This window comes from Colletotrichum lupini, chromosome 1 (assembly GCF_023278565.1).
Source record: "Colletotrichum lupini chromosome 1, complete sequence".
Taxonomy (NCBI): domain Eukaryota; kingdom Fungi; phylum Ascomycota; class Sordariomycetes; order Glomerellales; family Glomerellaceae; genus Colletotrichum; species Colletotrichum lupini.
In genome coordinates this window covers 4,698,530-4,724,325 of record NC_064672.1, presented here as the reverse complement: position 1 = coordinate 4,724,325, position 25,796 = coordinate 4,698,530, and the positions used below count along the sequence as shown (strand labels likewise).

Below are 25,796 nucleotides of genomic sequence, written 5' to 3'. Positions count from 1 at the left end.
GGTGTAATTGCTCAGCGCACAAATACCCCACGCGACAGTTGTGCAAAAAGCGGTTACCAGCTGGTCAAGACCCTGGCGCTTTGGAAAAAAGAGGATATGACAAGGGAGTACAAGACGATTTGTGGTCAGCAAATCATTCTTGGTAGTTTGTTTGTGCTCAGAAAAACGATGGGCTGAGAGATCGCAGAAGTTGCACTCAGAGCAGTTGCAACCTGATGTTGTGTGATTTGAGAAGTCAGGCTGTTGGTTACCCCCCCAAGAGGTTAAAAAAGCACCAGATTTTGCGAGATGCGACCCGGTGCCATTGGTTGCACTCTGGACCCTGAAGAGAGTGTGAGAGGAGACAGTGCCCGCTGTCAGGAAAGTACACTTTACATTCTTGCATCTTGGTCTATTCGATGAGTTTATGATATACCTTCTCTGAGAGGGCAACTTCTAGTAAATCACTCAGAGTGAGCTATATTACATACAAATATGTTCGAGATGATTTTGAATGAGTTCCAGCAAACTTAAGGTATTCTTTGTCAGGTTTATAGCCATGTAAAGTCTCACGCTCTCAGTCACTCAATGTCTCATGATCAGTGTGTGAGATCCTTCGTACGGTACGTCCAATGCATGAGTTTAGCTTATCTTATCATCCCACCTTCTTATTGGCCCGTGCTCATACCCACCCAAATTTTTCCCGCGACAACAAAAAGTTTCTGGGAGCCTCGCTTGGAATCGCCTCCCGAGTTTGACCTCGTCGACGTCGAATCCACGGGCCGCAACTTCAACCAAACATCTCTCTCAACCCCTTTCCCGTCCACCACCCTTTCGTACCGAAACGGGGAATTTGCGACCACAATGGCCGACTTCGAGGATAAGGGATCGAAGCGCCTGAGCGCCGACAGAGAAGGAAGCAGGAAGAAGGTCAAGAAGGAGGAAGAGTACGAGCCCAAGTATAACCCCTACTTGGCGCATATGAAGGAGGAGAACGGTGTCAAGTCCGAGGAGGGCACCATTGATGCCAGCTCACCATTTTACGGTTTCAAACCACGCGCCACAACATCGAAGCAGCACGAGAAGATTGAAGACCTCGACGACAACGCCTTCACCGGTCGCCCTCACTCGCAAAAGTACTTCCAGATCCTGGAAGCGCGTCGCGATCTTCCCGTCACGAAGCAGAGGTACGTCTATCTCGGAGTCTTATCTAGAAAACTTTCCAGCTTACTGACCATCCCTCCAACAGAGAAGAGTTCCTCGAGAAGTACCACTCTACCCAAATCCTCGTCTTCGTCGGTGAGACCGGTTCCGGAAAGACGACCCAGATCCCCCAATATGTCGTGTTTGACGAGCTCCCTCAGCTCAACCGCAAGATGGTTGCCTGCACTCAGCCTCGCCGTGTTGCCGCCATGTCCGTCGCACAGCGTGTTGCCGACGAGATGGACGTTAATCTTGGCGAGGAGGTCGGATACAGCATTCGTTTCGAGGACAGAACCAGCCCCAACACGATTCTCAAGTACATGACCGACGGTATGCTTCTCCGAGAAGCTATCCACGACCACGAGATGTCGCGTTATAGCTGTATCATTCTCGACGAGGCCCACGAGCGTACTCTCGCCACCGATATCCTGATGGCCCTGCTCAAGCAGATCGCCGCCCGCCGCCCCGACCTCAAGATCGTGGTCATGTCCGCCACCCTCGATGCCCAAAAGTTCCAGCGCTACTTCAACGATGCGCCTCTTCTCGCCGTTCCCGGTCGTACCCATCCCGTCGAGATCTTCTACACCCCCGAGCCCGAGAGGGACTATGTCGAGGCTGCCATTCGAACAGTATTGCAGATCCATGCCTCCGAAGGAGAGGGCGATATTCTACTGTTCTTGACCGGTGAGGAGGAGATTGAGGATGCCTGCCGGAAGATCAACCTCGAGGCCGACGAGATGACACGAGAAATAGACGCGGGCCCGTTGGTGGTTTACCCGCTCTACGGTACTCTGCCACCGCACCAGCAGCAAAAGATCTTCGACAAGGCTCCGGCTCCGTACAAGAAGGGCGGCCGGCCAGGACGCAAGGTCATCGTGGCAACCAATATTGCCGAGACGTCTTTGACCATTGACGGTATCGTCTATGTCGTAGATCCCGGCTTCAGCAAGCAAAAGATCTACAACCCGCGCATCCGTGTCGAGTCTCTCTTGGTCTCTCCCATCTCCAAGGCCTCCGCCCAGCAGCGTGCCGGTCGTGCTGGTCGTACAAAGCCCGGAAAGTGCTTCCGTCTCTACACCGAGCAGGCCTTCAAGAAGGAGCTCATCGAGCAGACACATCCCGAGATTCTGCGTTCCAACTTGGCCAACACGGTTCTGGAACTGAAGAAGCTTGGCGTCCAGGATCTCGTTCACTTCGATCTCATGGACCCTCCTGCGCCGGAGACCATGATGCGTGCCCTTGAGGAGCTGAACTACCTCGCATGCCTTGACGACGATGGTGAGCTGACCACCCTCGGAAGTCTCGCCTCCGAGTTCCCCTTGGACCCAGCTTTGGCAGTCATGCTTATCTCCTCGCCCGAATTTTACTGCTCCAACGAGATTCTGTCCATCGTCTCTCTACTCTCTATCCCTCAGATCTGGGTCCGCCCCGCCGCTCAGCGTAAGCGTGCCGACGAGATGAAGGCGCAATTCTCGCACCCTGAAGGCGATCATCTCACGCTCCTCAACGCGTACCACGCCTTCAAGGGCACGGCAAACCAGCCCGACGTGGACCCCAAGAGGTGGTGTCACGAGCACTTCCTCTCCTTCCGTCACCTCAGCAGTGCCGACAACGTTCGTGCGCAGCTGAAGCGCATCATGGAGAAGTCTGACCTCGAGCTCGTGTCGACCCCCTTTGAGGACAAGAACTACTACACCAACATCCGGCGTGCGCTCCTTTCGGGCTTCTTCATGCAGGTTGCCATGAGGGAGAGCTCGGGCAAGGTTTACCGTACCATCAAGGACGATCAGGCAGTCATGATGCATCCCTCCACGGTCCTCAAGACCGACTACGAATGGGTCCTTTACAACGAATTCGTCCTCACCTCCAAGCAGTACATTCGTACATGCACCGGAATCAGGCCAGAGTGGCTACTTGTAAGCAAAGCCCTTGCTCCTTTTACCATTCGAACAATACCACTTGCCTTTTCCCTCCTCTTGCCGCTTACTCCCATGTGGATTCCTACGATCGATCTCTTGCTTCTTTCAGCCCCCCCTGTCCTGCATTCTTCGGCACTTGCCTCGTCCTATCCATTGCATCGAAGAACCCCATAACTAATATGGATCTTACCAGGAAATCGCACCCGTCTACTACGACATTGACACGTTCGACGACGGAATCGTCAAGACCGCCCTGGTCCGGGCTTCGGAGAAGAAGCGCAGAAAGGAGGCCATGAAGAATGGTCGGTGAGCAGCCAGCGTGCGCGAGCGCGCGGTCATGCACTCCGCTCGATTCGAGCGCAGAAACGGCAAACCCAAGTCCCAAAGAGCTCAATTCTCACAATCTTACACCCACCACCACCCACTTACCTACCCCTACCTTTTTCGCCAAGGTTGCGATTACGCTAAGGCCCTGGGGACCTAATGAAGAGAAAAACTCAGAGTGATCCGATTTTGGGATTTTGGAGGCCCGAAAGGCCCCCCCTTCCCCCAGTTCGATCGTGATTTTTTGGCGAGGGTCGCCTCCATCGCGGCGGGGGCACCGGCCTACCGGACCAGGGGGGGTGCGTGTGTTGTTCGAAAGCCTCCCTTTTGGGGCTCAGTTTTTCGGTTGTGATGGGGAGAAATTCTCCCCCGTCTTGCGACTACGAACTTCAGCAATTTTTTTCTTGCTGTTGTTACACAGCCTGGGACCAGGGCACACGGCGGGCAAATCACTTTGGAGAAGATGTCATGGTCAGTCGCTCTTCTCCAACCCGATGATCCGACATGAAGAGACGTGTGTGGGCGGGCTTGGCAGGGGCTCATTGGGACCGGATTTTTTTTTTTGATTTTTACTTCTTCATGGTGGTATGGCGTCCTAGGTATGACAAAAGAGAAGCATCATCAACGGCACATAGTGATCGTGTGTGCCCAAATAGAAGACCACATTTTCTTGTTCCCTCCACTCAGCAGCAGTAGCCTCTCGTTCGTTGTGTCTGTCTCTCTGTCGTCTGTCCCCGCCTCATGTCACCCCCCTCTCGGCCCCCCCCCTCCCTGCCCCCTCTGATCTTTGCAACCCATCCATCTTTACGAGCCAAAATTATCCGTGGGTGGTTGTATGTAGTCCCGGCAGATGGGTGCAGATGCAGAACATGACGGATGTAGCCGGTTATCGAAAAGGAGGGGAGAGCCCACTTTCGCGAAATGCAGCAGCATTGGGTGTGCCGTGGGAGATGTGCCGTGTCATCAAGTGTGGATTCCATGTGTGTGCGCTCTGAATCCAGCATTGCCAGCATCATTTCTCAACAGCCTTTTGGGTATAATTGCATGAACCAGGGTGTGGTGGTTGAAAGAGAGTCAGAGCAGGTCCAGACTCCAGACTCCAATCGGCAGGGAAATTGCGAGGCTTCATGGAAAAAGAGACATCCCGATCGCCCGACGATTGGAAGGTCCAAGTTTTGAGGTACATCATACATCATCATACACACTGATTATTTGCCCTCTTTTCATTAACTTTTGCTCATCACGAAAGTTTGCGACGAGATCTCAGCTGGACCGCATCGGACCGCAAGGATCATCAAGACGGGTTTTTTTTTCCAGGCTCACATTCGGATTTGATTTGTCATTTGGCACAAAACGCCCGGACTCTTGTCCGATCAGAACGCGCTGCTGCAGCACCCGACCACTGCCAGACCGTATCTTTGGGACAGGGTCAACGAGCCAGGCGCGTGTCCGTGTGTGCCGTGCCGTGTAAGACGATCGCAAGACGGCGCCAAACCTTGTCGGCGCAAGCTCCCGCAAACTGAACACAACGGCGCGGCGCTTCCGGATCTGGGTCCTGTCCCTCCTGTCCTTGGCTTGCCGTGGTCGTGCGTGGCGCTGCTTGGGACCTTGGGTCCCAGGGAAATCCAAAAGACAAAAACCCTCCAGTGCACTATTCGTGTAGTTTTACTCTTAGAAGTTAGAGGGCTTGGGTGGGAGAGGAAAACCCCCTGAACACGGGGACGCCACATCGTCGATCGGACGCTATGCCCCCAACACGAGAACTACTAAGGCGTCACGACGTATACCAGGACGTCTGTGGTTGTGAGAGGGCGATCCGTATGATTCCATGATTCCATAGTTCTACGATCTGCGATCATGAGTTGAGACGGTAGATGGGGAGAACAGACAACGACATGACACAACATAAACCACGCTAAGCAAAGAAAATTTACCGTAGCAGCTATAGCGCTTATTTTTGTGAAAAAAAAGGGAAAGAAGAAGTATTACATGAGCGGTGTGTTTTGCAGTAGCAGATGTATCTACTGTTCTGTCCTAGTGTATCCGGTTGGGTAAACATAATCCTTTCTGCCGAAACCTCACAGTGAGCAAAATAACCTCCCCCAAGAGAGCGTCGCATCCGGTACGCGGGCGATGCGAGGCGATCCCCGACCCGGATCCCGTCACACGTGTCACGCGCGTGGTCTCGACGGTTCCACCGATCGCTAGTCGCGGGAGAGGTTACACAGGCACAAACCAGAAACGCATCGGGAATAAATTCAGCCAGCAACCACCACCACCACACCACCGTGACCACGCACAGTCACACTCGCAGACACTACACAGAACTACACATGCAAAAAAGAAAAGAAAAAAAGTCAGTCTGTGACTCTCTGCAGTCCACGGTTCGTGGTCGGTTCAAGTCTTCACCTTTTGAAGGAACATTATCCCGATTCCCGAGCACACACACACACCGTAAACCACCAATTAACCCGCTAGCCAGCCGAGCAAAAGCCTCTTTTATGCAGTAGCCAAACCACCACCCTTCTCTCTGGTACACTAACGTTGCTCAACTCTTCTCCAACGCCCGCCTTGGAGACTCAACAACCTTTCGGAGTTTCGGAGAGAACGCCCTTCTGCAGGATTCTAGCGCGGTGAGAGGGAAAAAGGGAAAGAGTGCGTGTGTGCATGTCTGCGCCTCTCCGTCGCACTCATCATCCCCCCCCCCCGTCTTTGGGGGAAAGAAAAAACACTACGCACGCCAAGCAAGGGTTCCTTTAGCCAAACTGGGGGTTCACCAGAAAGTGAGGCAAAAGCTAAGGTAAGCAAAACCGAACATCGGTCACATGGCGGTAGGACCCAAGGAAAACACTCAACGAAAGTTTACGTTTACGGTGCGTGTGAGCACGGGCGAAAAAAGAGGGCGGCGAAAAGAGCAAAGCCAAGGAAAACAGCACTTGACCCATCTCGTCGATAGCGTAATAGTATCAATCTACTACATGCTGATGTAAGACTACATTACATACTGCGTAGGTAGTCTCTCTGGTTGTCAAAACCCAGGGCTTCTCAGCTGCCCAGGTATCCAGGTATTCAGCAAGCTATTTCATCTTCGTCTGATAGACTAGACTACACGAGGCTTCGGCACTCTTGTTTTTCTCTGCCCTGGCAGTTTATTCAATCAGGGCAAAATCAGGTCAAATTATCTCTCAGTCCCCGTCCCGTCCATCTCATCCCGCAAGAAGAGCGATATTAGGAATAGTTGGCGGCGCCGCCATGACCAGGGGAAGGGGGTTGAAGAAGTGTGTGGTGTGATATGACGATTCTCGTCAAAAGTGAGAAACGACAAACACTGACTTGTATGCTTGCTTTAGCCCTCCGGCGGGGGATAAGACAAAGACACATGGCCGCGTTTTGGTGGCTGATATAAGGACAGGCGGCCGTTTACATCGCGCCCACGAGTGTTTAGTTGCCTCTAAAACCCCCAAGAGGGACGGTATATCAGAAGTTTGAGTGAAATAACAGAGGAAGGGGGGAATAGAATCATGCACAGCAGCAGCACAGGCTGCTTCTCGTATACGCCGGCGACCCCTTCCAGACAAGATGCTTTTCGTCTAGCATGACATGACTAGAGCCGGAGGGAGACCTCGAAAGCAACTGAGACATTTCGAGCGAGGGAAGGATTCCATACTATTGATCTACAGTATGTATGTATGCGTGGGCTATAGCAGGTCCGCAGCCCGCATGGCATATGATCTGAGCGAACAGAGTGTGAGTGTGACTCGTGGAGTCGTGAGAGTGAAGAGGGAAAAAAAAAAAGCCCGTCAGCCACATATCATGTATCATGATGCAAACTTGCATCTACACTCTCATCCAGTCTGGCTTCGCCATACACATCATCAAGTACCTTACCAAACGAAAAAAAAATCCATTCCAGAAGAGACGGAGAGCCTAGCAGGGCCCCTTCTTCCGGGATCCCGCGGTGGCACCCATTCGCGCAGTAGTGGCCACACTTGCTGCGCGAAATAGAAGAGTCTAGACCACACCATCGGAGCTGCCACCGCCAGGGTGGTAGACCAGCTTAGCAGCAGCAGCGGTAGCGGCAGCGGCAGACAGAGAGAGATTGAGAAAGAGAGACGTTGTCTCGCTACACAGGAACGGTGTAGGTACAGGGAGATGCCTTCGAGGGACTTTTTGCCTTTGGACCCTTAAGGGTGCAAGAGCACCCCCTGGCAGGCTGGTATCAAAGAAAGGCATGGCGCGCTGGCAGGGCAGAAGACTAGGTCGGGTCGAGCGTATTGCAGGGCGAAAGGGAACAGGGGTGGGCAAGAGGATGGATGGATGGATTGGATGGATGGAAGGGAAAAAGGCGTACAAGACACTAGGTAGTCGTGGTAGTGTAAACTTTGAAGGAGAAATGTCTTCTTTTTTCCCTGCAACCACACAACCATCGCAGGAGAAATCGCGCCATGATGACGGATGAGAGCATGGCCACACACCTAAGATCTGGGCGCACATCTCTTCACCGCAGTAGCGGCATCGAATCGGTGTGAGCAAGAACCCCCAGCTGGGCCTCGACAGACGTAGGTACTGTAGTCAAGTAGTGTACATACACACGTTTTCCCATCCATCGGCGGCGCTATAATGGTCCGCATTGATGCATGGGAAGATTCTCTTTTTTCTGGAATCACCCAGAGACCTTTTGGGGGCCGAAGTGGCTGGCTGTACTCCGTATCGGCTGGCTGTATTATCCCCCCACCCCCCGCTTCAGAGAATGTCAGCGCACGATATGGAGAGAGAGAGACACACACACGGGGAGTTGAGGGACAGGAATCAACCCTGCGACCCTGCATCATTGCCCTCTCTCGAACGGTTGAACCTTGTGGTTGGGTCTTTTTAGTCTTTTGGGGAGGGTCTCGGTTACACAAGCATCCATCAAGGGGCCAGCTCATGACGAAAACGTAGGTACCATGCGCTTGGTTAAACCTTTCATCTCTGCTTGGTAAACCAGATAGACTCTGCGCGGTTCTTGGTACGGACCGTACGGCTAACAAAGTCCCTTGACGAACTGCGACCTGACTAAGCAATAATTAGATTTCAGTTGTTTGCCCACATATGCGTCCCGTACCGTGGTATCTAGCCGGGTAGACAGGTAGGTACTTAGGTAACGGGGGGGGGGGGGGAGATGGTCCAGTTGCATCGAAAACTCGGTTCAAGAAGCTACTTGGTTAGTGGTTACATCGAGAGGATCCCTTCTTCGTAGTGAAATGGATCTCAACGGACCACCTCCGTCCTTCCAGTCTTTAGTCTGGACGGGCAGATGAGGGAATGAGGGATTGAGGGTTGAGGTTCGAGGGTACATGTAAGGGGAGGGAGGGGTGTGTACTTGGTAAGTTGGAGTTGGTACTCCGTAGGCACGTAGGGAAGCAATCGGAAACGAGCAAGACAGGAAAATTATGGAAATGCTGGTGACGTACCCGAGGCCCAGCGTGCCTGTCACTTGGAATGACCGACGAATCCCCGTTCCCACATCGTCTGGTCTAAACTCGAGTTGGACGACAGCGCATCAAATCTCACCAAAGGGACCGCCGCCGCGGGCTTTTTGACGGCATCCAAGCGATTTGCCAATGCCGCAAGCTGCTGCTTTTCTCTCTTGATTCAGCTATACTCGGCGTTGGGCTGCTGCTGCTCGATACCTAGACACCAATCTTCAAGACGGCCCGCTGGATTGTTCGGCGGATTGAGAACTGCATCGCACGCATCGCGTGGCAGTTACACGAACGAACATGCGGGAAAAGGCAAAAAAAGAAACCATCAAGCCAACCGCCGCAGAGTCTAGGCTCACTCGTCGAAAAGAAGCTCAAGGTCCTGAAGGCTAGAACGTTGAGAATCGTATCACCTTCCGTTTCAAGGACTTACGCAAAGCTCTTAAACGGTATGTCGAGGCCGATGTATCTGTACGCACATGGACATACATGATACACCATCGTCACTGAATCAAACAAAAAAAGGTGCCCACATTCAATGTGGAACGATGCCGATGCTGAGGAAGACGCCCATCAGACAGCATCGTCGCGCGTCGTTCCTCCTTACCATGCGTCCTTCATATCGAGCGGTCAAAGAACACGCTCCCTGGTATCAGGACTTGAGGAACCACCCACGGCAGTCTCAAGAATCCGAGGAAGTTTCTGCCCGGTGGGCGGGCGTCTCTCGTCCGGGCTATTCTCGTTGCCCGTTTTGTCAGACCCGACAGCTGCTACGAGTGAGGATCCATTCCCTCACCTCATGCAACGGCAGGCTATGACCTACCTACGTCAACTCAAGTCCACTTTCCCTCTGGGTCCTTGTCTCCTGATGGCAAAAAAAAAGCTATTACCGTCGCCGTCGTTGAATCCGCTCGCAGGGACAGAGTGTAACCTTGTGGCACGCCGTACGGCAGCATACCGCTCCGTCTGGGGGCACCGAGTGATTGGGTGCCGACCGGCCAATTCCCTTGCCCTGGCGAATCAGAGCGTCATGTCGTTACCTCTAATGAATGTGGGACAGTATCCGTACAGATACAGCAAGCCAATTCCCAGCCATGTTCGTGCGGCAGGCAGTAACAGAAGCGTGTGGATGCAGCAGCCAACATGTGTCTCCGTACTACAGACGAGCTACCAGTTGTCTCTGCATGCAATGGCGATGGGGGCACCTGGCTAAGCCTCGGTGACCAGAATGTCAAAAGAGAAAACTGTGATGAAATTGGCACAAATCCACAATACTCTCCTGAGGTCCATCGTCCATGGGTGACTCTCGGGTCGGAACAAGGCAGAACATCTGCCCCCGGTTCGCAGTCTGACTCGCAGAACGCTATCACTCTGTGTCTTGGTCTTTTCGTGGGAGAACATGAAATAAAAAAGAAACGAGGCTTTTCGCAACTGTGGATATCACGCCAAGAACCCGCTTGTTGTATCGTTTTCCTCGAGTTCAGACACGTGCTCGATCGCAGGTGACCATCTCAACAACTCGTTTCATCTCGATAGCGCAGGCGAGGTAGGCGACACATCGTTCCAGGCTGGCCTGATGGCGCTCCGGAGACGGCCCGCGTCTGACCGTCTGACGTGGGCGCGGCGGAGTGAGCGAGGGAACCGCGTCTACCGTTCACCCGCCGGCCGGCGTCCCATGACGGACCAAGAACAGCCAGCAGAGGAAGAAGCCAACGCTGTCGAGCCACATTTGAGGCGAGCCATGATACGTTGGAACATACACAGTAACCCACTCAGGCGAGAAACACCAGGGAAGCCGGAAGCGCACCAAAAAGCACGCATCAAATTCTGGGCAGATGCAAGGTCCCCTTTTCCGCGTTCGCTCCCTAGTTGCGTTGCAGATCCTCCTACTTGACTCCTCTCCCCTCTTTTGCCGGGCAAAACCTGCAGAAGACAAGAAAAAAACAGCCAGCGAGCGGGGATCTCGATGGTCCTTCTCGAGTGTTGATGTAAGTGCCAGCCACGACGCCTCGTAAACGCCTGCTATCCACGCCGTAAAGGTACCGAGCAGATTCGAGAGGGTATCCAGGTGTCAGTCAGCTAGGCGAGGAAAGATTGAGAGAGAGACTGTGCTCCGAGTCCTGCTGCTGAAGAAGAGAGGCCACCAAACTATCGCTTGGACAGTACTGGAGACATGGGCAATATTTGGTTTTCTCCAAAGCCCCCACCGAATTTCCATAGTGTCAAAACTCTTCGATCTCTTGATTGCCCACGTCAATGATCAACTCAACCTGTCCCTTTCCTGGCAACTGCGACATAGAGACGGCGGAATCCCCATGTCTCTTGGAATCCACTGTCGTCCGTCCGGATCCGAGATACCAACGCCAACCTAGTCGTCCCAAATCTTGGCCAGGATGCAGCGGCCGCTAAAGTAGGAAGTCTCTGATCCCGTTTAGCATGGCTGCACGCAGTACATAGCCCCGGGTCCCGGGGTCGTCGACGAATGGGCCCCTCCTTGCCCCTTCAGCCTTTCTGCCCCTTCTCCTAGGTGAGGACGCTGCTCCTCCTCCGCTGCAAGTCAGACAGGCGAGCGGACGACCCAACAGCCCCGGTGATCCTCTGCAATGGGTATCCGTAGGTGTGTGCCAGGCCAAGTCGCTTCGGCACCTCAACATACTTTGCGGGTTGCAGAAACGAAGCCGCTCTAGTTGAAGCTAGGCTCTTGTCTCCTGCTTGTCTCTTGCCTCTTTGCAACTCAAATTCTATTCGGTAAAAACCAGGGTCGGGGTATACTCCGTCGACTTTCTAAGAGGTTGAAGAGACTGAGCGGATCCTCTCTAGTCGGCGGGGATAAGGCAAGGGAAGGGGCGTGAAAAGTCTTTCTTGACACCATTTCCAGTCCTGCGCATCGTGCGTGCTGGATGATTCCTGGGAGCCGTGGGCCGCACCAAGGTAGGTCCTACTGGTACTGTAGCCTATGCATGGGTCTCCGCGCCCGGGTTCCTACGGACTGTAGGGCGACCTACTGGCCATTAGACCTGCCTGGGCCATGCCCTCAACCGCAGACGGACCCGTCGTGACCACGGGTGGTAACTTGAAGCCCCGTGAACCCGGTTGCTCACCTTTCACAGATGTATCATCGAAGGCAACTCTTCAGGTGAGCTTGGCGCCCTGTTTAGCAAGGGAACCTCTCCACCGTTTGCTGTTTGCTTCGTCTTCGCCTACTTGCCGAAGACTATGGAGCTTCTGCTTTCAGGGGTGGGCGAGTTTACCCAGAAGTTAATCAGAGACCATTGCTGGCGAGGCCAGAAGAGACGACGGGCATGTTACCGGTTGTGGACATTACGAAGTCGGTGCTCCGGTAGCCCAACCTTCGTCCCAAGGATAACACCAACCCAGTGTTGTTCCGTCCATTCGCCGAGCCGTGGGCACTAATATGCCGCCGCTTGCTGCACATGTAACGTCAGCTGGACATTCTGGAAAGAAGGCAGAAGACGCCAGGTCGGCTCTCTTCTGTTGTCTCGACGGCGGCCCCTCGTCTCTGTCCGACTGCGCCCAAGGCTCCTGTATCCCAAGTACTCAAGTTTCCACACGCACCTAGCACCGAAGTCGGGGACCCGTGAGTTGAAAACTTGAACGGGGCCAGAGAGAGGAGTCGAGTCAAAGCAGAGGTTATCCCTGATGGTTGTCCACTGAAACGCCAGGAACGCTCTTTATCACTTTCACAGAGCCACAACGCTAGGCCATGTCATTGTGACATCCCGACTAGCGTTGTCGAAGCCTTCGGCCATGCTTTCGGGTAAAGCCGTCTGCATCCCGTCTTCATGACCACTTGGTTAAGGAATTCTGAGCTCAGCAGAGCGTCTGCCGACATTCGCGACCCATTCTTACAGGGGCGATCCGCGAATTCTTTTTTGTCGGCAAGTTTGAGGTATTCGAGTCTACCGCGTCAGCCTGAGAATCTGCAGGAAGCCCCGGAGTATGCGGCCAAACCATACAACACGCACGTTGCCCATGCTCGAAAACAAAAGAGCTCGGCATCCAGGCGACGTTCAACGAGAGGGGTTGAGGTGCTGTCGACGAATCACCGCCGAGATATAAATAAAGTCCGAATGGGAATAGTGTCATCGCGCCCGTTTCCCCCATGCTCCAGTTCGCCAGACATTCCAGCAGACAAGTGCTACTTGCTCCTACATCCTCTTCGGGAGGAATGAGCAGGAGCCTGCCTATAGGCATGCTAGCCAAGACGTCGAGACCATATCTGCATGATGCTATGTCTCGTAGATCACAGTTTCTTTTCCCAACTCAGAAAAGACTGCATTCTTATCTTGCGGGGGGCGTCACCCTGCCGTCAAGTTAATGACTTACGCCATGTTGCTCTGGCGCCACCGCTAGGATAGCTTGCTTGATGCAGTTACGCGCACATTGGGACCGCCACATCTTTGAGCCAACGGATCAAGGTGCCATTCAACGACAGAGCGTTCCATTCTGTCCCCGAGCCAGCAAAGACATTGGTGATAGCTCACACTTCCCTCCGTCGTTGATGGGTAGTTCCGGTGGCCAGAGTGGCAGTGACACAGCAATAGCCCGTGTGGGGAAGCTGCCAGCTACCCAGGCTCTATCCCGAGATGTGTCATGGGAATTGCGCGATGACTTCGGCTTTCCTCATGTAGTCGTTCTTATCAGCAATTCCTGGGAGGCTTCCTCGAAAGCTCCTCAGTAGATGACGAGCTGTCGAGGCGCCCCGCGAAATGTTCCGGCCATCCGCCCCGTAAGTCAAAGACAAAAACGCCTCGGCCGATCCGCCATGGCTGGCTGGGCAGACATTCTTCTCTCTGTCAATGCTGGTTCGGCACACCTGGAACGGGCGAATCGTAAATTTCAGGGGCCGTCTATGAGTTTCCACGGCGCTCAAAGCAACTCAGGACGGGTCTGGCTTAGACTCCCCGGAACTTAGTTCCCGTCCAGAGGCTACGTCACCGAGAAGAATCCGGGCGTCTATCATGGAACCGCTTCTGAGGGCAGTTGAAAGCGGAGACCATGCTTCGTGATGCTTTGCGCAGGACTCGGAGGTGAGTCGTCCCACCCGACTTGCTGGAGATACCCAAAGTATCCTTCGAGGCAGTTCACACCCACACGCATACCTTCAACGGGCTCTGTCCCACTGTTTCCCGCCAGACTATCATGGGGATCCGCTGTTCCATGTGTAGCGACGTGGTCGTCTCGTACGAGGATCATCGTGTTGAACCCAGGTACAGATACGCGATGGAGATTGTCGAACCGATTTGCGCAGCTGACTACCTGGTATGTTGATTGGGAGTTGACTCTGATGAATGATCCAGTAAGCTCCCCTAGCCATGGATAGACGTCGCTTGGTCGGCAGCATCTTGGTCCCGTGCCAATTCGAATTACGGAAAACATAATCGAGGTTACCGTCGGTGAAACATGGAGCTGTATAGGCCAACTCTATAGACGAGTTGATTTATTATGGCAACAGAGGCCAGAAAACTTGTATCGGCCATAACTTGTCCTCAAGTCTCCTGATTTCTTACGTCCACTCTCGATCCCAAGTTTATGGTGCATACGTTTGCGTGCTCCAAACCTTGAATGAGGGGAAGTACGGCGGCGTTGCCTTGTCTGATACAACGTGGCGCGTGGTTTTCTTGCGAAGGATCCTCGACGGCTCGACTCTTTCGGGACGACTCTGCATTAGCTGAATAACCAGGATGGTCAGCGAGACTGAAAAGGCCGGCATGCAGCTGCTGTGGTGCCATGGAGAAGATAGTACATTAGTCTCTGCATATGCCGCCGGTACCCCTCCGCCCGTCACTCCGCATCGTCCTGGTACCGTACCGCAGCATACCATCCAAATCTGCGGTTATTCGGGACGGCGTTCAGTGGCTGAGTTTTGATGGAATATAGTTCAGAAAGGACCCCTAGAATGACCGCGTGAACGTTGTTGAAGGTTGGTTTAGTACTTGGTAAGACGGATTTTCTTGTACACCTTGGCCCGCGTCTTTGGTGGTGTCAACGGCTTCACATCCGTCCCTCCCCGCCTGTCAGGTCGCGGGCTCCTGCAGATCACGATGCCCATCACTGCACCCCTTTGAGCCTCATGGGCGTCCTGGATGCGTCTCATGTCGCACGAGCTTCCGGGGTCCGTTCTGGACGATACCCTGCAGCAAGCCGAAAATTGAGATCCAGCGGCCAGGATCCTTTCGAGCTCGCCTATATGGAAGTATTATGTCTGACTTTGACTTGAGAGGCATACTTGGCGTATCCACCCAGAAGGTTGAGGGGCCAGCACGTCGCCGAGGAGGGGATAGGACTACCCTCCACCGGGAAACCCGGGTAGCGAAAGTTGTTAACTGACATTGCAACTCTGCTGTCAGTTTTCATTTTCCTCTTTTGCTCTCTCCAAGCCACGTCTATGAAGCAGCCAATCCGCGACATTTGCTTTCAGTGGAAGCATGGGCCACGGTTGAAGTCATGCTTCGCCTCGTGCGGGTGTATAGTATCAAGTGGGTATGGAGTAGTTGCTCCAAGGCGAGGGTCATTGACTTTTCTATGTCCAAAGGAGAATCTGCCGTAATTAGCAGTCTGCGTGCAGTAAGCATGCAGACTGCAACCTTTTCGACGTTCTTGTAAACATGATCCTGCAAGTGTGCAAGGCAGACGTAGGCAACTAGAAGGACTTGTGCGATTTCCAGAAGCCGAAGGCCGACCTCGAAAGTATAAAGAGGGCCCTCTCGCAACTCGTTGCTGAACTTGGCTTGTCCATTCCGAAACACAGACAAACATCCAGCAATACGACTCGAGCTTCATCCAGACTCTCATACCAACAACGCTCAGCTGTTCAGCGAACACCTTCAGACTCGAACCTTTCCGAAGAACCATTCAATATGGACCGATACCCCTGCGTCAACAGATACAAGCATGGCGTTGACTGCCCTGGTTGGGTCAACGTTCATGGTGCACGCTGCGAAGATTGTGTCGTCGTAAGTCAAGCAGGAATCGTAAACGCGGGAACAATTTCTAACAGGTTCTCAGTACAACCGGTAGACGGTGAACTCCGAGTCGGTTGAAAGCTTCACTCCGTCCGGGACACTTCAACGAAGAAGGGATATTTCAGGAATAGAGCCGCAAAAAGGCCAAAAAGTCTGCCACCGCCGAATGTGGAACCGAATAGACGGTCTCGACCATTGACTAGGCTGTCGCAGAGCCGATGGAACGGACTAAGCGATCGGCACTTGACAGGACGGGGTGACCGCAGGCGTGGCAGGTCTCGGGCAAAGATTTTGGCCCATATGGATTTTTCGCGGTAATTTTGGCATCGATAGGAGTTCCCATGGCTTGAAAGCATAACGAGTGGTCATCAGTAGCCAGCAATAAACGCTCTTTCTCTTGGATGTTTCCTGGATCGACGGGACTAATGCAAATGTGTATGCCTGATCCGGCCTGTGGCTGATTGTTTCCATGTCGAACATGAGTCGGAAAAAAAGCCATGTGGTAGCGTCCGAGGGTATACTCAATAGTGCAGGCCATTTCCCAGCAGTCCACGACCTGTCAAGTCGGCCTTGTACCGATAAAGCAGTGCCAAAGGACTGGTGTCGGGCAAATTGGCCCTCTGGATGCTAGGTGAGACCGATTGAAACTCCTACTAACGGCCAGGAGCAGCGGAGCAGCAGGCCAGCAACTCGCCACGCTGTGGCAACGACCAGGAAAGGGCATGCGTGCAGCCACTGGGGGTGTGGCCTTGCATGGGCAGCGATCGTGATCGTGGTCCTGGCCCTACGATTGTGGAGTGAGTAGGTCTTGATTGGACAGACAAGAACTACTCCAATACCGCAAAGACAGCCAATGCCATGGGCCCAGGTTCGCGGGTAAGCGGGGTTCTGGAATCGGATGTCGTCTACCAAGTCGGAAGTAGGCGGCGTCGTTGTCAGCAGGCCGGGGTCAGCGCATCCCGTTGCGACTCGAGCGCAAAACGGCCATCAGCGGTCAACGGGCGTCTGCATTGGCCCGACTCGAGCCTTGCGAATGGGTAACCAAATCGCCAGTGAAACCACAACCAACGTTCGTTGGCGGGCACTACCTAAGACGAGTTGGTGGTGATAGTAGGTAGCAGGCGAAGGATCCCAAGTCATGCCGGCAAGCTAGCAGAGCCAGGGTCTTTCGCATGGGAACCATGGGTTGCACAGCCAGTTGTCGTTTTCGTCTACCAATACGGGCTGAGGCTGGTACCGGATTCGACAAGTTTGTACGACTCGAGCTTAGTTGGACTGGTCCGGCTCGATGATCTCATCAGAACACCTGCAGCGGAAGCTCGAGGGTGTGTGCCTCGTGGCACAGTATTGAAGGATGAAGCAAGTCATTCGATGGCATGACTATGATGTTGGAAGTCGTCCTGCCGATGGGATATGCTCAATCGCCAAGATGTGATTGGAGATGGCCGACCTGTAAACGAGCCTGTCTGCTCATGAAAGAAACTAACTTTGCCTCCGAGGCTACCGCTTTTCTTTTCTTTCTTGGATGTTGTCGACAAGGTCAAGGTCATGCTGATGCTCGTTAGCTTGCTGGCTCCTCACGCAGCTGCATGGTATGCGAAAGATGATCCGAGGTTGCTGGTGTGGCTAACAAGTCATGTATTGTGACAGGTCGCCTGCCTGATGCTGTTGCTAACGGAGATATAAGGCAAGGCAGGGAAGGGAGGGCATGGAAGACGACTCGGAGCCAATACGTGGTTGTGTTGACCGTTTCGACGTCAGGCATTGATGTTGGTGTTGGATTGGAGTTGGAGTTGGGCAGTGGACAAGAAAGAACTGCACTGCATCCGTGGATGACAGAAATGCAATAAGACGACAAGGATATATTGGCACGGAAGGTGCCAAGCTCATTTCTCAGAATGCTTGCCATGCGCGGCCTCAGGTACCATTGTCTTAAACCCGTATCCTTTTAGGAAACTGGCAATAAGCCTTGCTGCCTTCCATTGCTATGCTAACGTCTCCGTCTCGGTCTCGCTTGCCCATGTAGAATTGGAAATTGGAGACATCAAGGGGCAAATGTATTCGTGGACCAGAGACAGGCAAGCACTATGTATTGTGAGTGAGACCTGCCTATCACCGGCCTTCTAAATCAGGAAACCCAATTTGAGATCAGAGGAGGCACTCGCAGGACTTTGAGAATGCATATCATGAAACAAAATGAATCGTCTTGAGCATAGGAAGTAGAGCGACTCATGATAGTAAGGGTAGCCATCTAGTCATGCCAAGACATGATGTTCATGAACAGCACAGACTAAAGACAGCCGATCGTGAGCGACTTAGGTAAGGCGACTAGCGATATGTCACTCGATCCGCTAGGTGGCTAGATAGGTATCTGGACTCTGGAGAAGGGGGCCAAGGGCATTTGGGGTCTTGGGGGCTGTTTTCCACTCAAGGCGGTAACATGGTCACGGTAACACAGACGGGGATATGGGAACACCGACAGGTGCTAATGCAGTGAAGGAGGAGAGGCCTGACCAGAAACAATAGCGTGAATAGCTAGGTAATGGGGTAATGGGCTCATTTCCATGGCTCTGTCAGAAAATTCAGCCTGTTTCAATAGTGGTCATGGCCTCTGGCAGGTATCAGTGACGCTGTAACGGCATCGCCTTAAGCGCCACAGCCAAGCGCCAATCCGTTTTCATGCTGGTTCATGTCTCAACTGACATCGTCAACAGTGAGGGAGCAAGGATGCTGTAGAAGACCCCAAGTGCGGCTTGGATAGCTCCGCAAGATATGCTGCAAATCGACTCGCGCAAGTTGGTAACTACCCACCATCCGCCGGCAGGCAGAAACCGAACAGGGAAGGGGGTTGCAAGGGCAGGCAGGTAAAGCCGAGGATGAGGGAGGAGTCAGGAGCCTGGTCCGGTGGAGGGTGGTGGACGAGGTGGACTGGACAGTCTGGACTGCAGGACTGAACTGTCAGAGAAGCACATAGTGTAGGATTCGGTGGTGTTGTTGCTGGTGGCTTGTTTCAACGTTTGGGCGTACATACCGTGGTAGCTGGAGATGGGCGGCACACCAAGAAACGACGAGACGGAACGGTGGGACTGTGGAGCTGTGGTGACACAGACCACATGCGGCCGGGTGGGGTCGGCAACCCGGATCCGCAATGTCACCGGAGCTCTCAATTGGACCGAGATTCTTGGACCTCCCCCCTTCCAAGTATGTACTCCGTACCTTCACCACCCAAGTCAAGTCTCTCATTTCCATTTCCCACACACAACTTTTCTAAGATTACACCTTGACCGTACACGGTAAACGCAACCATCGCTAGACCCCCGAAACCCGCCCTTTCGGTTGCGACTTGATATCCCTTTTCCGTCAAATACGTACTCCCTCCCATACCATCCCCTCACCCCTGCGCGCATCCCGTCTGATCTGGGCGCGACCGTTAGAAAATGGTCCCACACCAGGTATCCGCCTTTCGTAAGTCCCTTCACATCAAAGGTACCGTACCCAGACATTGTCGAATTTTTGGGATACTATCTGGCACACAGCAGCAAAATCAGGACCCTGGGTGGCGGCCAAGCATCCAAACACACACTTGAATCGCGATAAGGTCAGGCGGGTTGCCAAGATGCGGTGAACTCTTCCAGTACAGGCAGACAGCCATGTCAGCACGCATCGTGGCTGTGATAGATCATAAGGGGAAAGAAGGGGGGGCGGGCGCACGCGACGACTACCATAGCTATTGTGCGGCGCAAGGCAGAGACAGTGGCAGAGGCGAGGTGAGGTGAGATGCGACGACCAGCAGCCACTTGACGCTATCGATGACGGCAACGTCGTTTTCGGCTCTATACGAGGCTTCCTTTACGATGCTGCCACTAGCTAGCTGTCTACGTGTACGCGATGAATGCAATACGCCATACATCTACAAAGTCTACAGTCTACAGTCTCACAGATGACTAACATGACTCTTCCGCCACGGACTTATCCGAACTCCGACTCATTCATCGTCCTTGACAATCAATCTCATCTGATGTCAAACCCTACGCACATCTACAGACTATCCCCTCCTCCACACCAGCCTATGACACCCTATCCCGCCCCAACCTTTGACAAAAAAAGGGCTCTCCACCTTTTTCGTCGTCTACCTACACCTACAGTACCTTCACTTTACCCAGCTGATGCCTGTCAGCCTCTTTCGATCGACCGCTCCTTATTCTTCTCCCCCACCTGACTAATCTAATTCCCCATTGACATTGGAAGCTTGGGCGCAGCACCTCTTCACATTGCGTGTTATAACGTGGTGGCGGCGGCGGCGACAAGGCAGCCGATATGCGAGGCCGTTTATCCTGCATCCACATTGGTCTTTTCCACCTCCCTCCCCCGTCCCGACTCTCGCCCCCGGAAGTTCAGGTCGATTTCATCGGCCCGGAGCATATGGCCCGAGGCACCTCGCTCGGAAAGAAAGAAGCTGTTTTCGGTTTCCGACGGTTATGGGATTTCCTCTATACCCAAGCTTGCTGTCTGGTGTACTGGTGGTGCTCGTACTGATCCGCCTCAAGTCATGTCATCATCCCTTTCGGGCCAGTTTCCCCTCTTTCACATGGGGGCTTGCCTAGAAAAAAAGATATCGGTTAAAATGAGGGAGGCGGCAAAGAACCGACATGCCCGACTGCTCGTATTACATGTAGCCTCGTCAATGTTCAGTGAACAAACCCGCGTTTGTTGGCACGTAGGTAAGCAGTAGTGTTGAGGTTTCCATGGATTCAAGAGTTGCGCATGCATATGTATTGATTCTGTTATGGAGGGTGGGGGCGACAACGTACACCTTCTCAGTATGTAAGTAACCAAGGGAGGGAGTACGTAGTAAGGAAATAAGCATCAGCTAACCAATGTACAAGTTCAAAGGCAGGGAGACAGGTTGTTCCATACCCCTAATACCTCGACACATGTCTCAAAACAGTAGTGTTCAACATTACCATAGAAACTCGAGCACTTTAAACTTGCGTTAGCCCGCGCTAACCCTACTAGCGCTCTAGTAGAATCGTAATATTATTTAAAGTAGTTAAACGTAGTTACTACTATTCTAATTAATCTAGCTAATAAGAGCTCGCTATTAAGGCTAAAAGTAGTTAAGTAAGAGTAAAAAATAGAAAATAATTACTTACTACCTTTTATATATAGTATAGTTAATTATATAATTAAATATAATTAACCCCCTAAAAAGGTTTAGTATGGGTAGCTAGTAGGGTTAGCACGGGCTAACGCAAGTTTGAAGTGCTCGAGTTTCTACGGTAATTAATATTTGCTGTAATAATGTGATTGTTTGACATGGAGTTTTGTCGAATCTCCTTCTGCTCCTAGATTAGAAGCACGGTGGCGCAGATGTTTAGGCAAGGAGGCAAAAAGCGAACGGTACTCCAGCCGTGGTTTCTCATGTGTGTTTACGGAGTTTGTACACATGTACGTACTGAATAGGCATGTACCTCATATGCGTTGGTTGACCTGCAGAAGATCCCTCCCTCTCTAGCAGTGACAGACAGCCCGATGCTTAGTCGTCAAAACTCCCTCTCGCCAGAAGCCCCACGGAGTTTCAATGCCGTCCACTAAAGTGCCACCAATTTCCCCTTTCCTACCCCTTCCTTACCTACCAGAAAACCCAAAATCTGCAGCACAGCCTCAGCCGGGCCGCGACACAAAACCGTACACTCACATCGCCCGGCTTCAACTCCGACGAGCGGCATTGGCGGTGAGATGAACGTCTATAGGCCACCCGTCTAGCTTGGCTTCACTTGGGGGGTGGGAAAGAAATGCCGCGCTCGTGTCATGATGGTGCATATTGCAAAAACATTATATTTCAAGACAATACACAGGCGGTGAAAGGGCCTAGACCGCAACATGATGTGGAACCAGAAATCTTTTTTTTCCTCTTTAAAACATTACTCGTGTGTGTTCATTGTGTTCCTCTCCCTCTTACCGCTACAACAAGGCAGCCAAACTCATACCAAACATGACGACGGCCACCGCCCACGTGCTCGGTGGCGCCAGAGATCCAGCTGCGTTGCCCAGCCCGAACGGCAGGCCCTGCGTCTTGAAGGTGACGTTCTGCGGGATGGTGGCATTATAACACTGCCCATTTACAATGTCCAGGTTTGTCAAGTCATCCGGCACTCTGAAGAACATGTAGTTGTTCTGAGGGATATCTTTGAAGCCCTCGGTGTTGTAGGGGAACTTGTTGCCAGAGTCGGTGGCACTGGTGTTTCGCAAGAAGATGCACTGGACCTGGCCCGGGTAGTCCTTGTACAACGCGGGATACGCCTTCATGACATCGGAGTTGGTCGTGTCGGCTACCAGGACGAACTTTCGCTGCGGGAAAGTCTGGAAGATCTTGTCAAGCAGGAATCTTCGGATGGACAGCGTCGCTGAGACATCAGAGAAGTTGAGAGGACGAGTGTCGAAGCTGCCCAGGGGATACGTCTTGTAGATGAACTCCATGTAGTTGCGCGTGACCTGCTCGGGGGTCGTAGTTAAGTAGTGGAAGTGGAAGTCGGGGATGGATGCCGACCAGTTGGCGTAGATTTGGGGCATGTTCTCCCACTGGGTGAAGGGGCGCGCAAAGGAGTTGAGCAGGCCCTCTTTGGGCTCGTAGATCTTGGTGACGCGGAGAATGTCGTCAATGTCGGAGATGATGGTGAAGCCCGTGGGAGGGACGAGATAGGCTGTCGCGTTGCCCGTCAACGTGCCGTTGGCGTACATGTTGAGAGTCTGGATTGACGACGTGGCATTGCCTGGCAACATGTGGCCGCCCGTCGAGCCTGTGGTGTTGCGCAACTTGACAAACGCGTCAAAGTCACCTTCGGCCGTTGTCAAGTAGGGCAAGTTGATCGATTGTGCGCCGCCACGGGCATTGACGGCTCCTCCGCTGGCACCAGGTCTCACGGAGACGTCGTTGACGAAGTTCATGGTGACATTTTGGTCATCTTGTTGGACGACGAAAATGGACTCGGTGACATTGCGTGCCTGGGCTTGTTGGTCGGCAGGCAGGTCTTTGATGTCGACATCGATAAAGAAAACATTGGCCAAGTCGTCGACCTTGGACTGGCTGATATTGGGCTGTTTGAAGACGTTGCCGTGAATGCGGACATTCCAACCTTCATCGGTCCAGTTTCCGTAGGCCCTGCAAACGCAGAATTAGCTTGTAAAAATACACACAGCGACAGGTTATTGGTACTCACGGCAGATTCAAGATCTGGGTAGGCTTTGCATCCAGGTCACCATTGCTGATACCAAGAGAACTGAGGACCGCGGTGCCAGTTGGGAAGCCCTGGAAGAATGCAGGAATGCCAGAAGCTACCCAGGAGGAAGCATCACCGAGGATGCTGTGGACATAGCTGTCGATGTCGTCCGTCAAGCTAGGCTCTCTTTTCACACGCGTCGGCGGGGGTGTGATCATTGGGTGGGCGGGATCGACCGGTGCAGGTGCAGCCAGAACGGCTGGGAGGAGCGCCAGAGGCAGCAGAGCTGCACGGAACAGGGCCATGGCGGAATGGGATTGTGTGGTTTGCGATGTTGTGATCACCGCGTTTGGTAAGGTAGCGACGATGATGTCAGTCCCGAGCGGTGACAGCAGCTAGAGATGCAACAATGGCAACGATAATCACAGAAGAATAACTCGAGGCACCAGCCCAGAACCAACAAAACCGACTACTCCGTGCTGAGGTTGTTCGGAAGAAACGGCTGTGGCGCGGAGAAGAGAAAGAAAAGAATGGGTGGGAGGATGTTGAGATCGGCGGTCGTTGTCTCCCACCTAGTCTCTTTAGGCGTGATGACCGTGCTTACCTCTGCTTGATTAAGGTAGGTAGACCGCACTCCGTAGATAGCAGGTGGCAGCCCATTGTTTCTCTTGTCCCAGATTCCCAGCTGCCCTGAGTTGGCTGTGAGATGAAGCCTGTTCTGGTTAGCTTGCAGATTGTGACGTCAAGTGGCTGGGAAGAGCGTAGTCCGGGATTGACACATTGGTGGGTTTCAGATCTACAATGGGGCAGCGAATCAAGCTTCTTAGGTGGGGCTATAAGCACATGCTGTAGCGAATAGCTCCGCGTAACCTGCGATTCCTGCAGCCCAGAGCCACAATCGAAATGGCACTGAACAATTGGGATGCCCCTTGGTCTAAGGTCAGATAAAATGCTTCTCTTCGGTGCACAGCGTCTGTTTCAAGGATTGTCCGTGAAGCCTCTGCTGTGATATTTCAAAATTTTCTCAAATCAGGTCTGGACGCCGTGGTCTAGATCAATCTCCTGTTTCTCTTTTCATCAGTCATCAAACCCCGGAGCGCATAGCACAAACCCATGCTATACCCAGCTGCTTTCCCCTCCACTCATTTCCCGTCCCCAGCCCTGAGCCATGTTAGCACCCGAATCAATTGTCTCTTGGGGGATCTTGGTTAGACTTATCCCCAGGCGTTAAGGGGGTTGCCAATCTCGCCATTTCTGGAGAGACGGCAACCAGGACTGCCGTCCATAGGCCTGCCCTTTTTCGTCCAACGAGTGCCGAGGCCTAGGTGAGGCAGGGAATAGACCACCAATGCACGTCTTCCACGATCCCGGACAAGCACAAAACTTTGACTCCAACACGAGATGGGTCCCGGTATCGCTTCAGACCTGTTCAGCCAGTCCGTCCCTCCCACCCAGAGCCTTTGCGTGTGTCGCCCGAGTTGTCTCCCACTCACGAGCCACAACCGTCACTTACACAGCCACCCGGAGTTCGGCGAATTGGATCCCAGTCTGTGTGCTCTCAGGCACTCGGCGGAAGCTCTCTCCGTTTGAATCGCACGACCTCCTTGGACTAGTTTTTGTTTCCTCTCCGTGCTCGAAACGCAATGGAGGGCATTCCGCGCGGACAAAAGACATCCATGAAAAACCGCGCTCTCATCCGGTGCTTCTTGCTGACGCAAAATCACCGGGCAACTGTTGGGTCCCGGTGGGATCAACGTGGACTTGGCGTCCCCCGGTGCCGTGGGATAGAACCCACGACTGGAGGCTGATGCGCCTGGCCAGATCACATGCGGACATGTCACATCCGTGGCAACTGCCGTGGGTGTGGCTCGGAGAGAAGCCGACTGGCTGCTGAGTCTGATGCTGGCAATTTCTTGGCTGCTGAGTGAGTCCCGGGGTGGTGTACTGAACAAGTGGGTGCCGAGAGCTGGGCGTGGCGATGAGATTCGTCAGATCGAAAAGTTTCTGTTTGTAGGCCTGGAAACATCGCAGTACTTTCGTACGACCGGCGAGTGGAGTCCAAGGCTGGTTGTAGATGGATTGAAACTTCGATGTTGACCGTTCGTGGCAAACGCAATGCTCCTTCCGCTTGTCCCTAGCAACACCCCAAGACAATAGCCTGTTGCCAGCTCGACCCCGCAAGCCGAGTCTGCCATCTTCTCCGGGCGACCTATTCTTGGCCAGAGCTCTGGTTCCAGCGGATAGGTCCTGACGAGTGGCCTCAGACCAGAGGCTCTTACCCATACGACTCATAGTAACCCCCTTTCGCGCACCAAACGGTGACTGGAATGTGTTCCCTGCCAGTCCATCCACCACGACCCTCGAATGCGTTACCACTTTTCAGCGGCGTAGCATCGAGGAGCAGGGCGGATTTAAAAGACAGATTCGACGACTGCGGGCGCAAGACTTGAACCAAAAGGATACTTAGGGTTAAGTTCCGAAGCTCATTCTCTCAGCTGGACTGAATTGTCTGGTATAGACAACCATAAGCCATGATGATTCCATCCGCGGCAAGCTCAATGTCCTGATTCAGGTAGAGATGCGACGCATCACGGGGTGTCAGCCCTGGCTGAGAGGTCTACGATAGACATTCCGAGGAAAATGAGAGTCGGAGAACTGATGGAGAGGTGTCGTGCGAAGGTGAGCCCTTGTCCAGTTGCAGTG

At 53.2% G+C, this 25,796-nt stretch overlaps 7 protein-coding genes across 7 annotated transcripts; 3 read left to right on the top strand and 4 right to left on the bottom strand.

The window, feature by feature from the left end:
* Positions 1 to 567: 567 nt before the first annotated feature.
* CLUP02_01418 (helicase associated domain-containing protein) lies at positions 568 to 3,411 on the top strand (the record flags this gene model as incomplete). The annotated part of the gene is made up of 4 exons (XM_049280459.1): positions 568 to 581; positions 699 to 1,166; positions 1,229 to 3,098; positions 3,295 to 3,411. 4 exons carry the CDS (start codon positions 568 to 570, stop codon positions 3,409 to 3,411), a joined length of 2,469 nt encoding a protein of 822 aa, XP_049136416.1.
* Positions 3,412 to 7,145: 3,734 nt separating this feature from the next.
* CLUP02_01417 (uncharacterized protein) lies at positions 7,146 to 7,356 on the top strand (the record flags this gene model as incomplete). The annotated part of the gene is made up of 2 exons (XM_049280458.1): positions 7,146 to 7,172; positions 7,279 to 7,356. 2 exons carry the CDS (start codon positions 7,146 to 7,148, stop codon positions 7,354 to 7,356), a joined length of 105 nt encoding a protein of 34 aa, XP_049136415.1.
* An 80-nt stretch (positions 7,357 to 7,436) lies between these two features.
* Positions 7,437 to 9,163, bottom strand: CLUP02_01416 (uncharacterized protein; the record flags this gene model as incomplete). The annotated part of the gene is made up of 7 exons (XM_049280457.1): positions 7,437 to 7,834; positions 7,901 to 7,991; positions 8,093 to 8,166; positions 8,215 to 8,476; positions 8,626 to 8,894; positions 8,979 to 9,044; positions 9,106 to 9,163. The coding sequence occupies 7 exons, from the start codon at positions 9,161 to 9,163 to the stop codon at positions 7,437 to 7,439; spliced, it is 1,218 nt and encodes a 405-aa protein (XP_049136414.1).
* A 262-nt stretch (positions 9,164 to 9,425) lies between these two features.
* Positions 9,426 to 12,254, top strand: CLUP02_01415 (uncharacterized protein; the record flags this gene model as incomplete). The annotated part of the gene is made up of 11 exons (XM_049280456.1): positions 9,426 to 9,747; positions 9,805 to 9,987; positions 10,050 to 10,276; positions 10,338 to 10,635; positions 10,664 to 10,898; positions 10,971 to 11,106; positions 11,187 to 11,297; positions 11,345 to 11,550; positions 11,766 to 11,942; positions 11,998 to 12,124; positions 12,171 to 12,254. The coding sequence occupies 11 exons, from the start codon at positions 9,426 to 9,428 to the stop codon at positions 12,252 to 12,254; spliced, it is 2,106 nt and encodes a 701-aa protein (XP_049136413.1).
* Positions 12,255 to 12,297: 43 nt separating this feature from the next.
* On the bottom strand, positions 12,298 to 19,537 carry CLUP02_01414 (uncharacterized protein; the record flags this gene model as incomplete). The annotated part of the gene is made up of 35 exons (XM_049280455.1): positions 12,298 to 12,544; positions 12,593 to 12,675; positions 12,758 to 13,137; positions 13,235 to 13,266; positions 13,393 to 13,484; positions 13,521 to 13,776; positions 13,847 to 13,931; positions 14,011 to 14,237; positions 14,452 to 14,628; positions 14,697 to 14,767; positions 14,871 to 15,094; positions 15,151 to 15,234; positions 15,318 to 15,633; positions 15,748 to 15,901; positions 15,961 to 16,072; positions 16,135 to 16,295; positions 16,352 to 16,470; positions 16,532 to 16,657; positions 16,713 to 16,778; positions 16,873 to 17,022; positions 17,089 to 17,103; positions 17,180 to 17,253; positions 17,324 to 17,424; positions 17,455 to 17,499; positions 17,607 to 17,774; positions 17,831 to 17,958; positions 18,011 to 18,124; positions 18,217 to 18,299; positions 18,388 to 18,460; positions 18,577 to 18,659; positions 18,685 to 18,801; positions 18,830 to 18,967; positions 19,029 to 19,089; positions 19,269 to 19,394; positions 19,457 to 19,537. The coding sequence occupies 35 exons, from the start codon at positions 19,535 to 19,537 to the stop codon at positions 12,298 to 12,300; spliced, it is 4,569 nt and encodes a 1,522-aa protein (XP_049136412.1).
* Positions 19,538 to 21,837: 2,300 nt separating this feature from the next.
* CLUP02_01413 (uncharacterized protein) lies at positions 21,838 to 23,398 on the bottom strand (the record flags this gene model as incomplete). The annotated part of the gene is made up of 2 exons (XM_049280454.1): positions 21,838 to 23,035; positions 23,094 to 23,398. The coding sequence occupies 2 exons, from the start codon at positions 23,396 to 23,398 to the stop codon at positions 21,838 to 21,840; spliced, it is 1,503 nt and encodes a 500-aa protein (XP_049136411.1).
* A 1,387-nt stretch (positions 23,399 to 24,785) lies between these two features.
* CLUP02_01412 (uncharacterized protein) lies at positions 24,786 to 25,385 on the bottom strand (the record flags this gene model as incomplete). The annotated part of the gene is made up of 1 exon (XM_049280453.1): positions 24,786 to 25,385. One exon carries the CDS (start codon positions 25,383 to 25,385, stop codon positions 24,786 to 24,788), a length of 600 nt encoding a protein of 199 aa, XP_049136410.1.
* Positions 25,386 to 25,796: the final 411 nt, after the last annotated feature.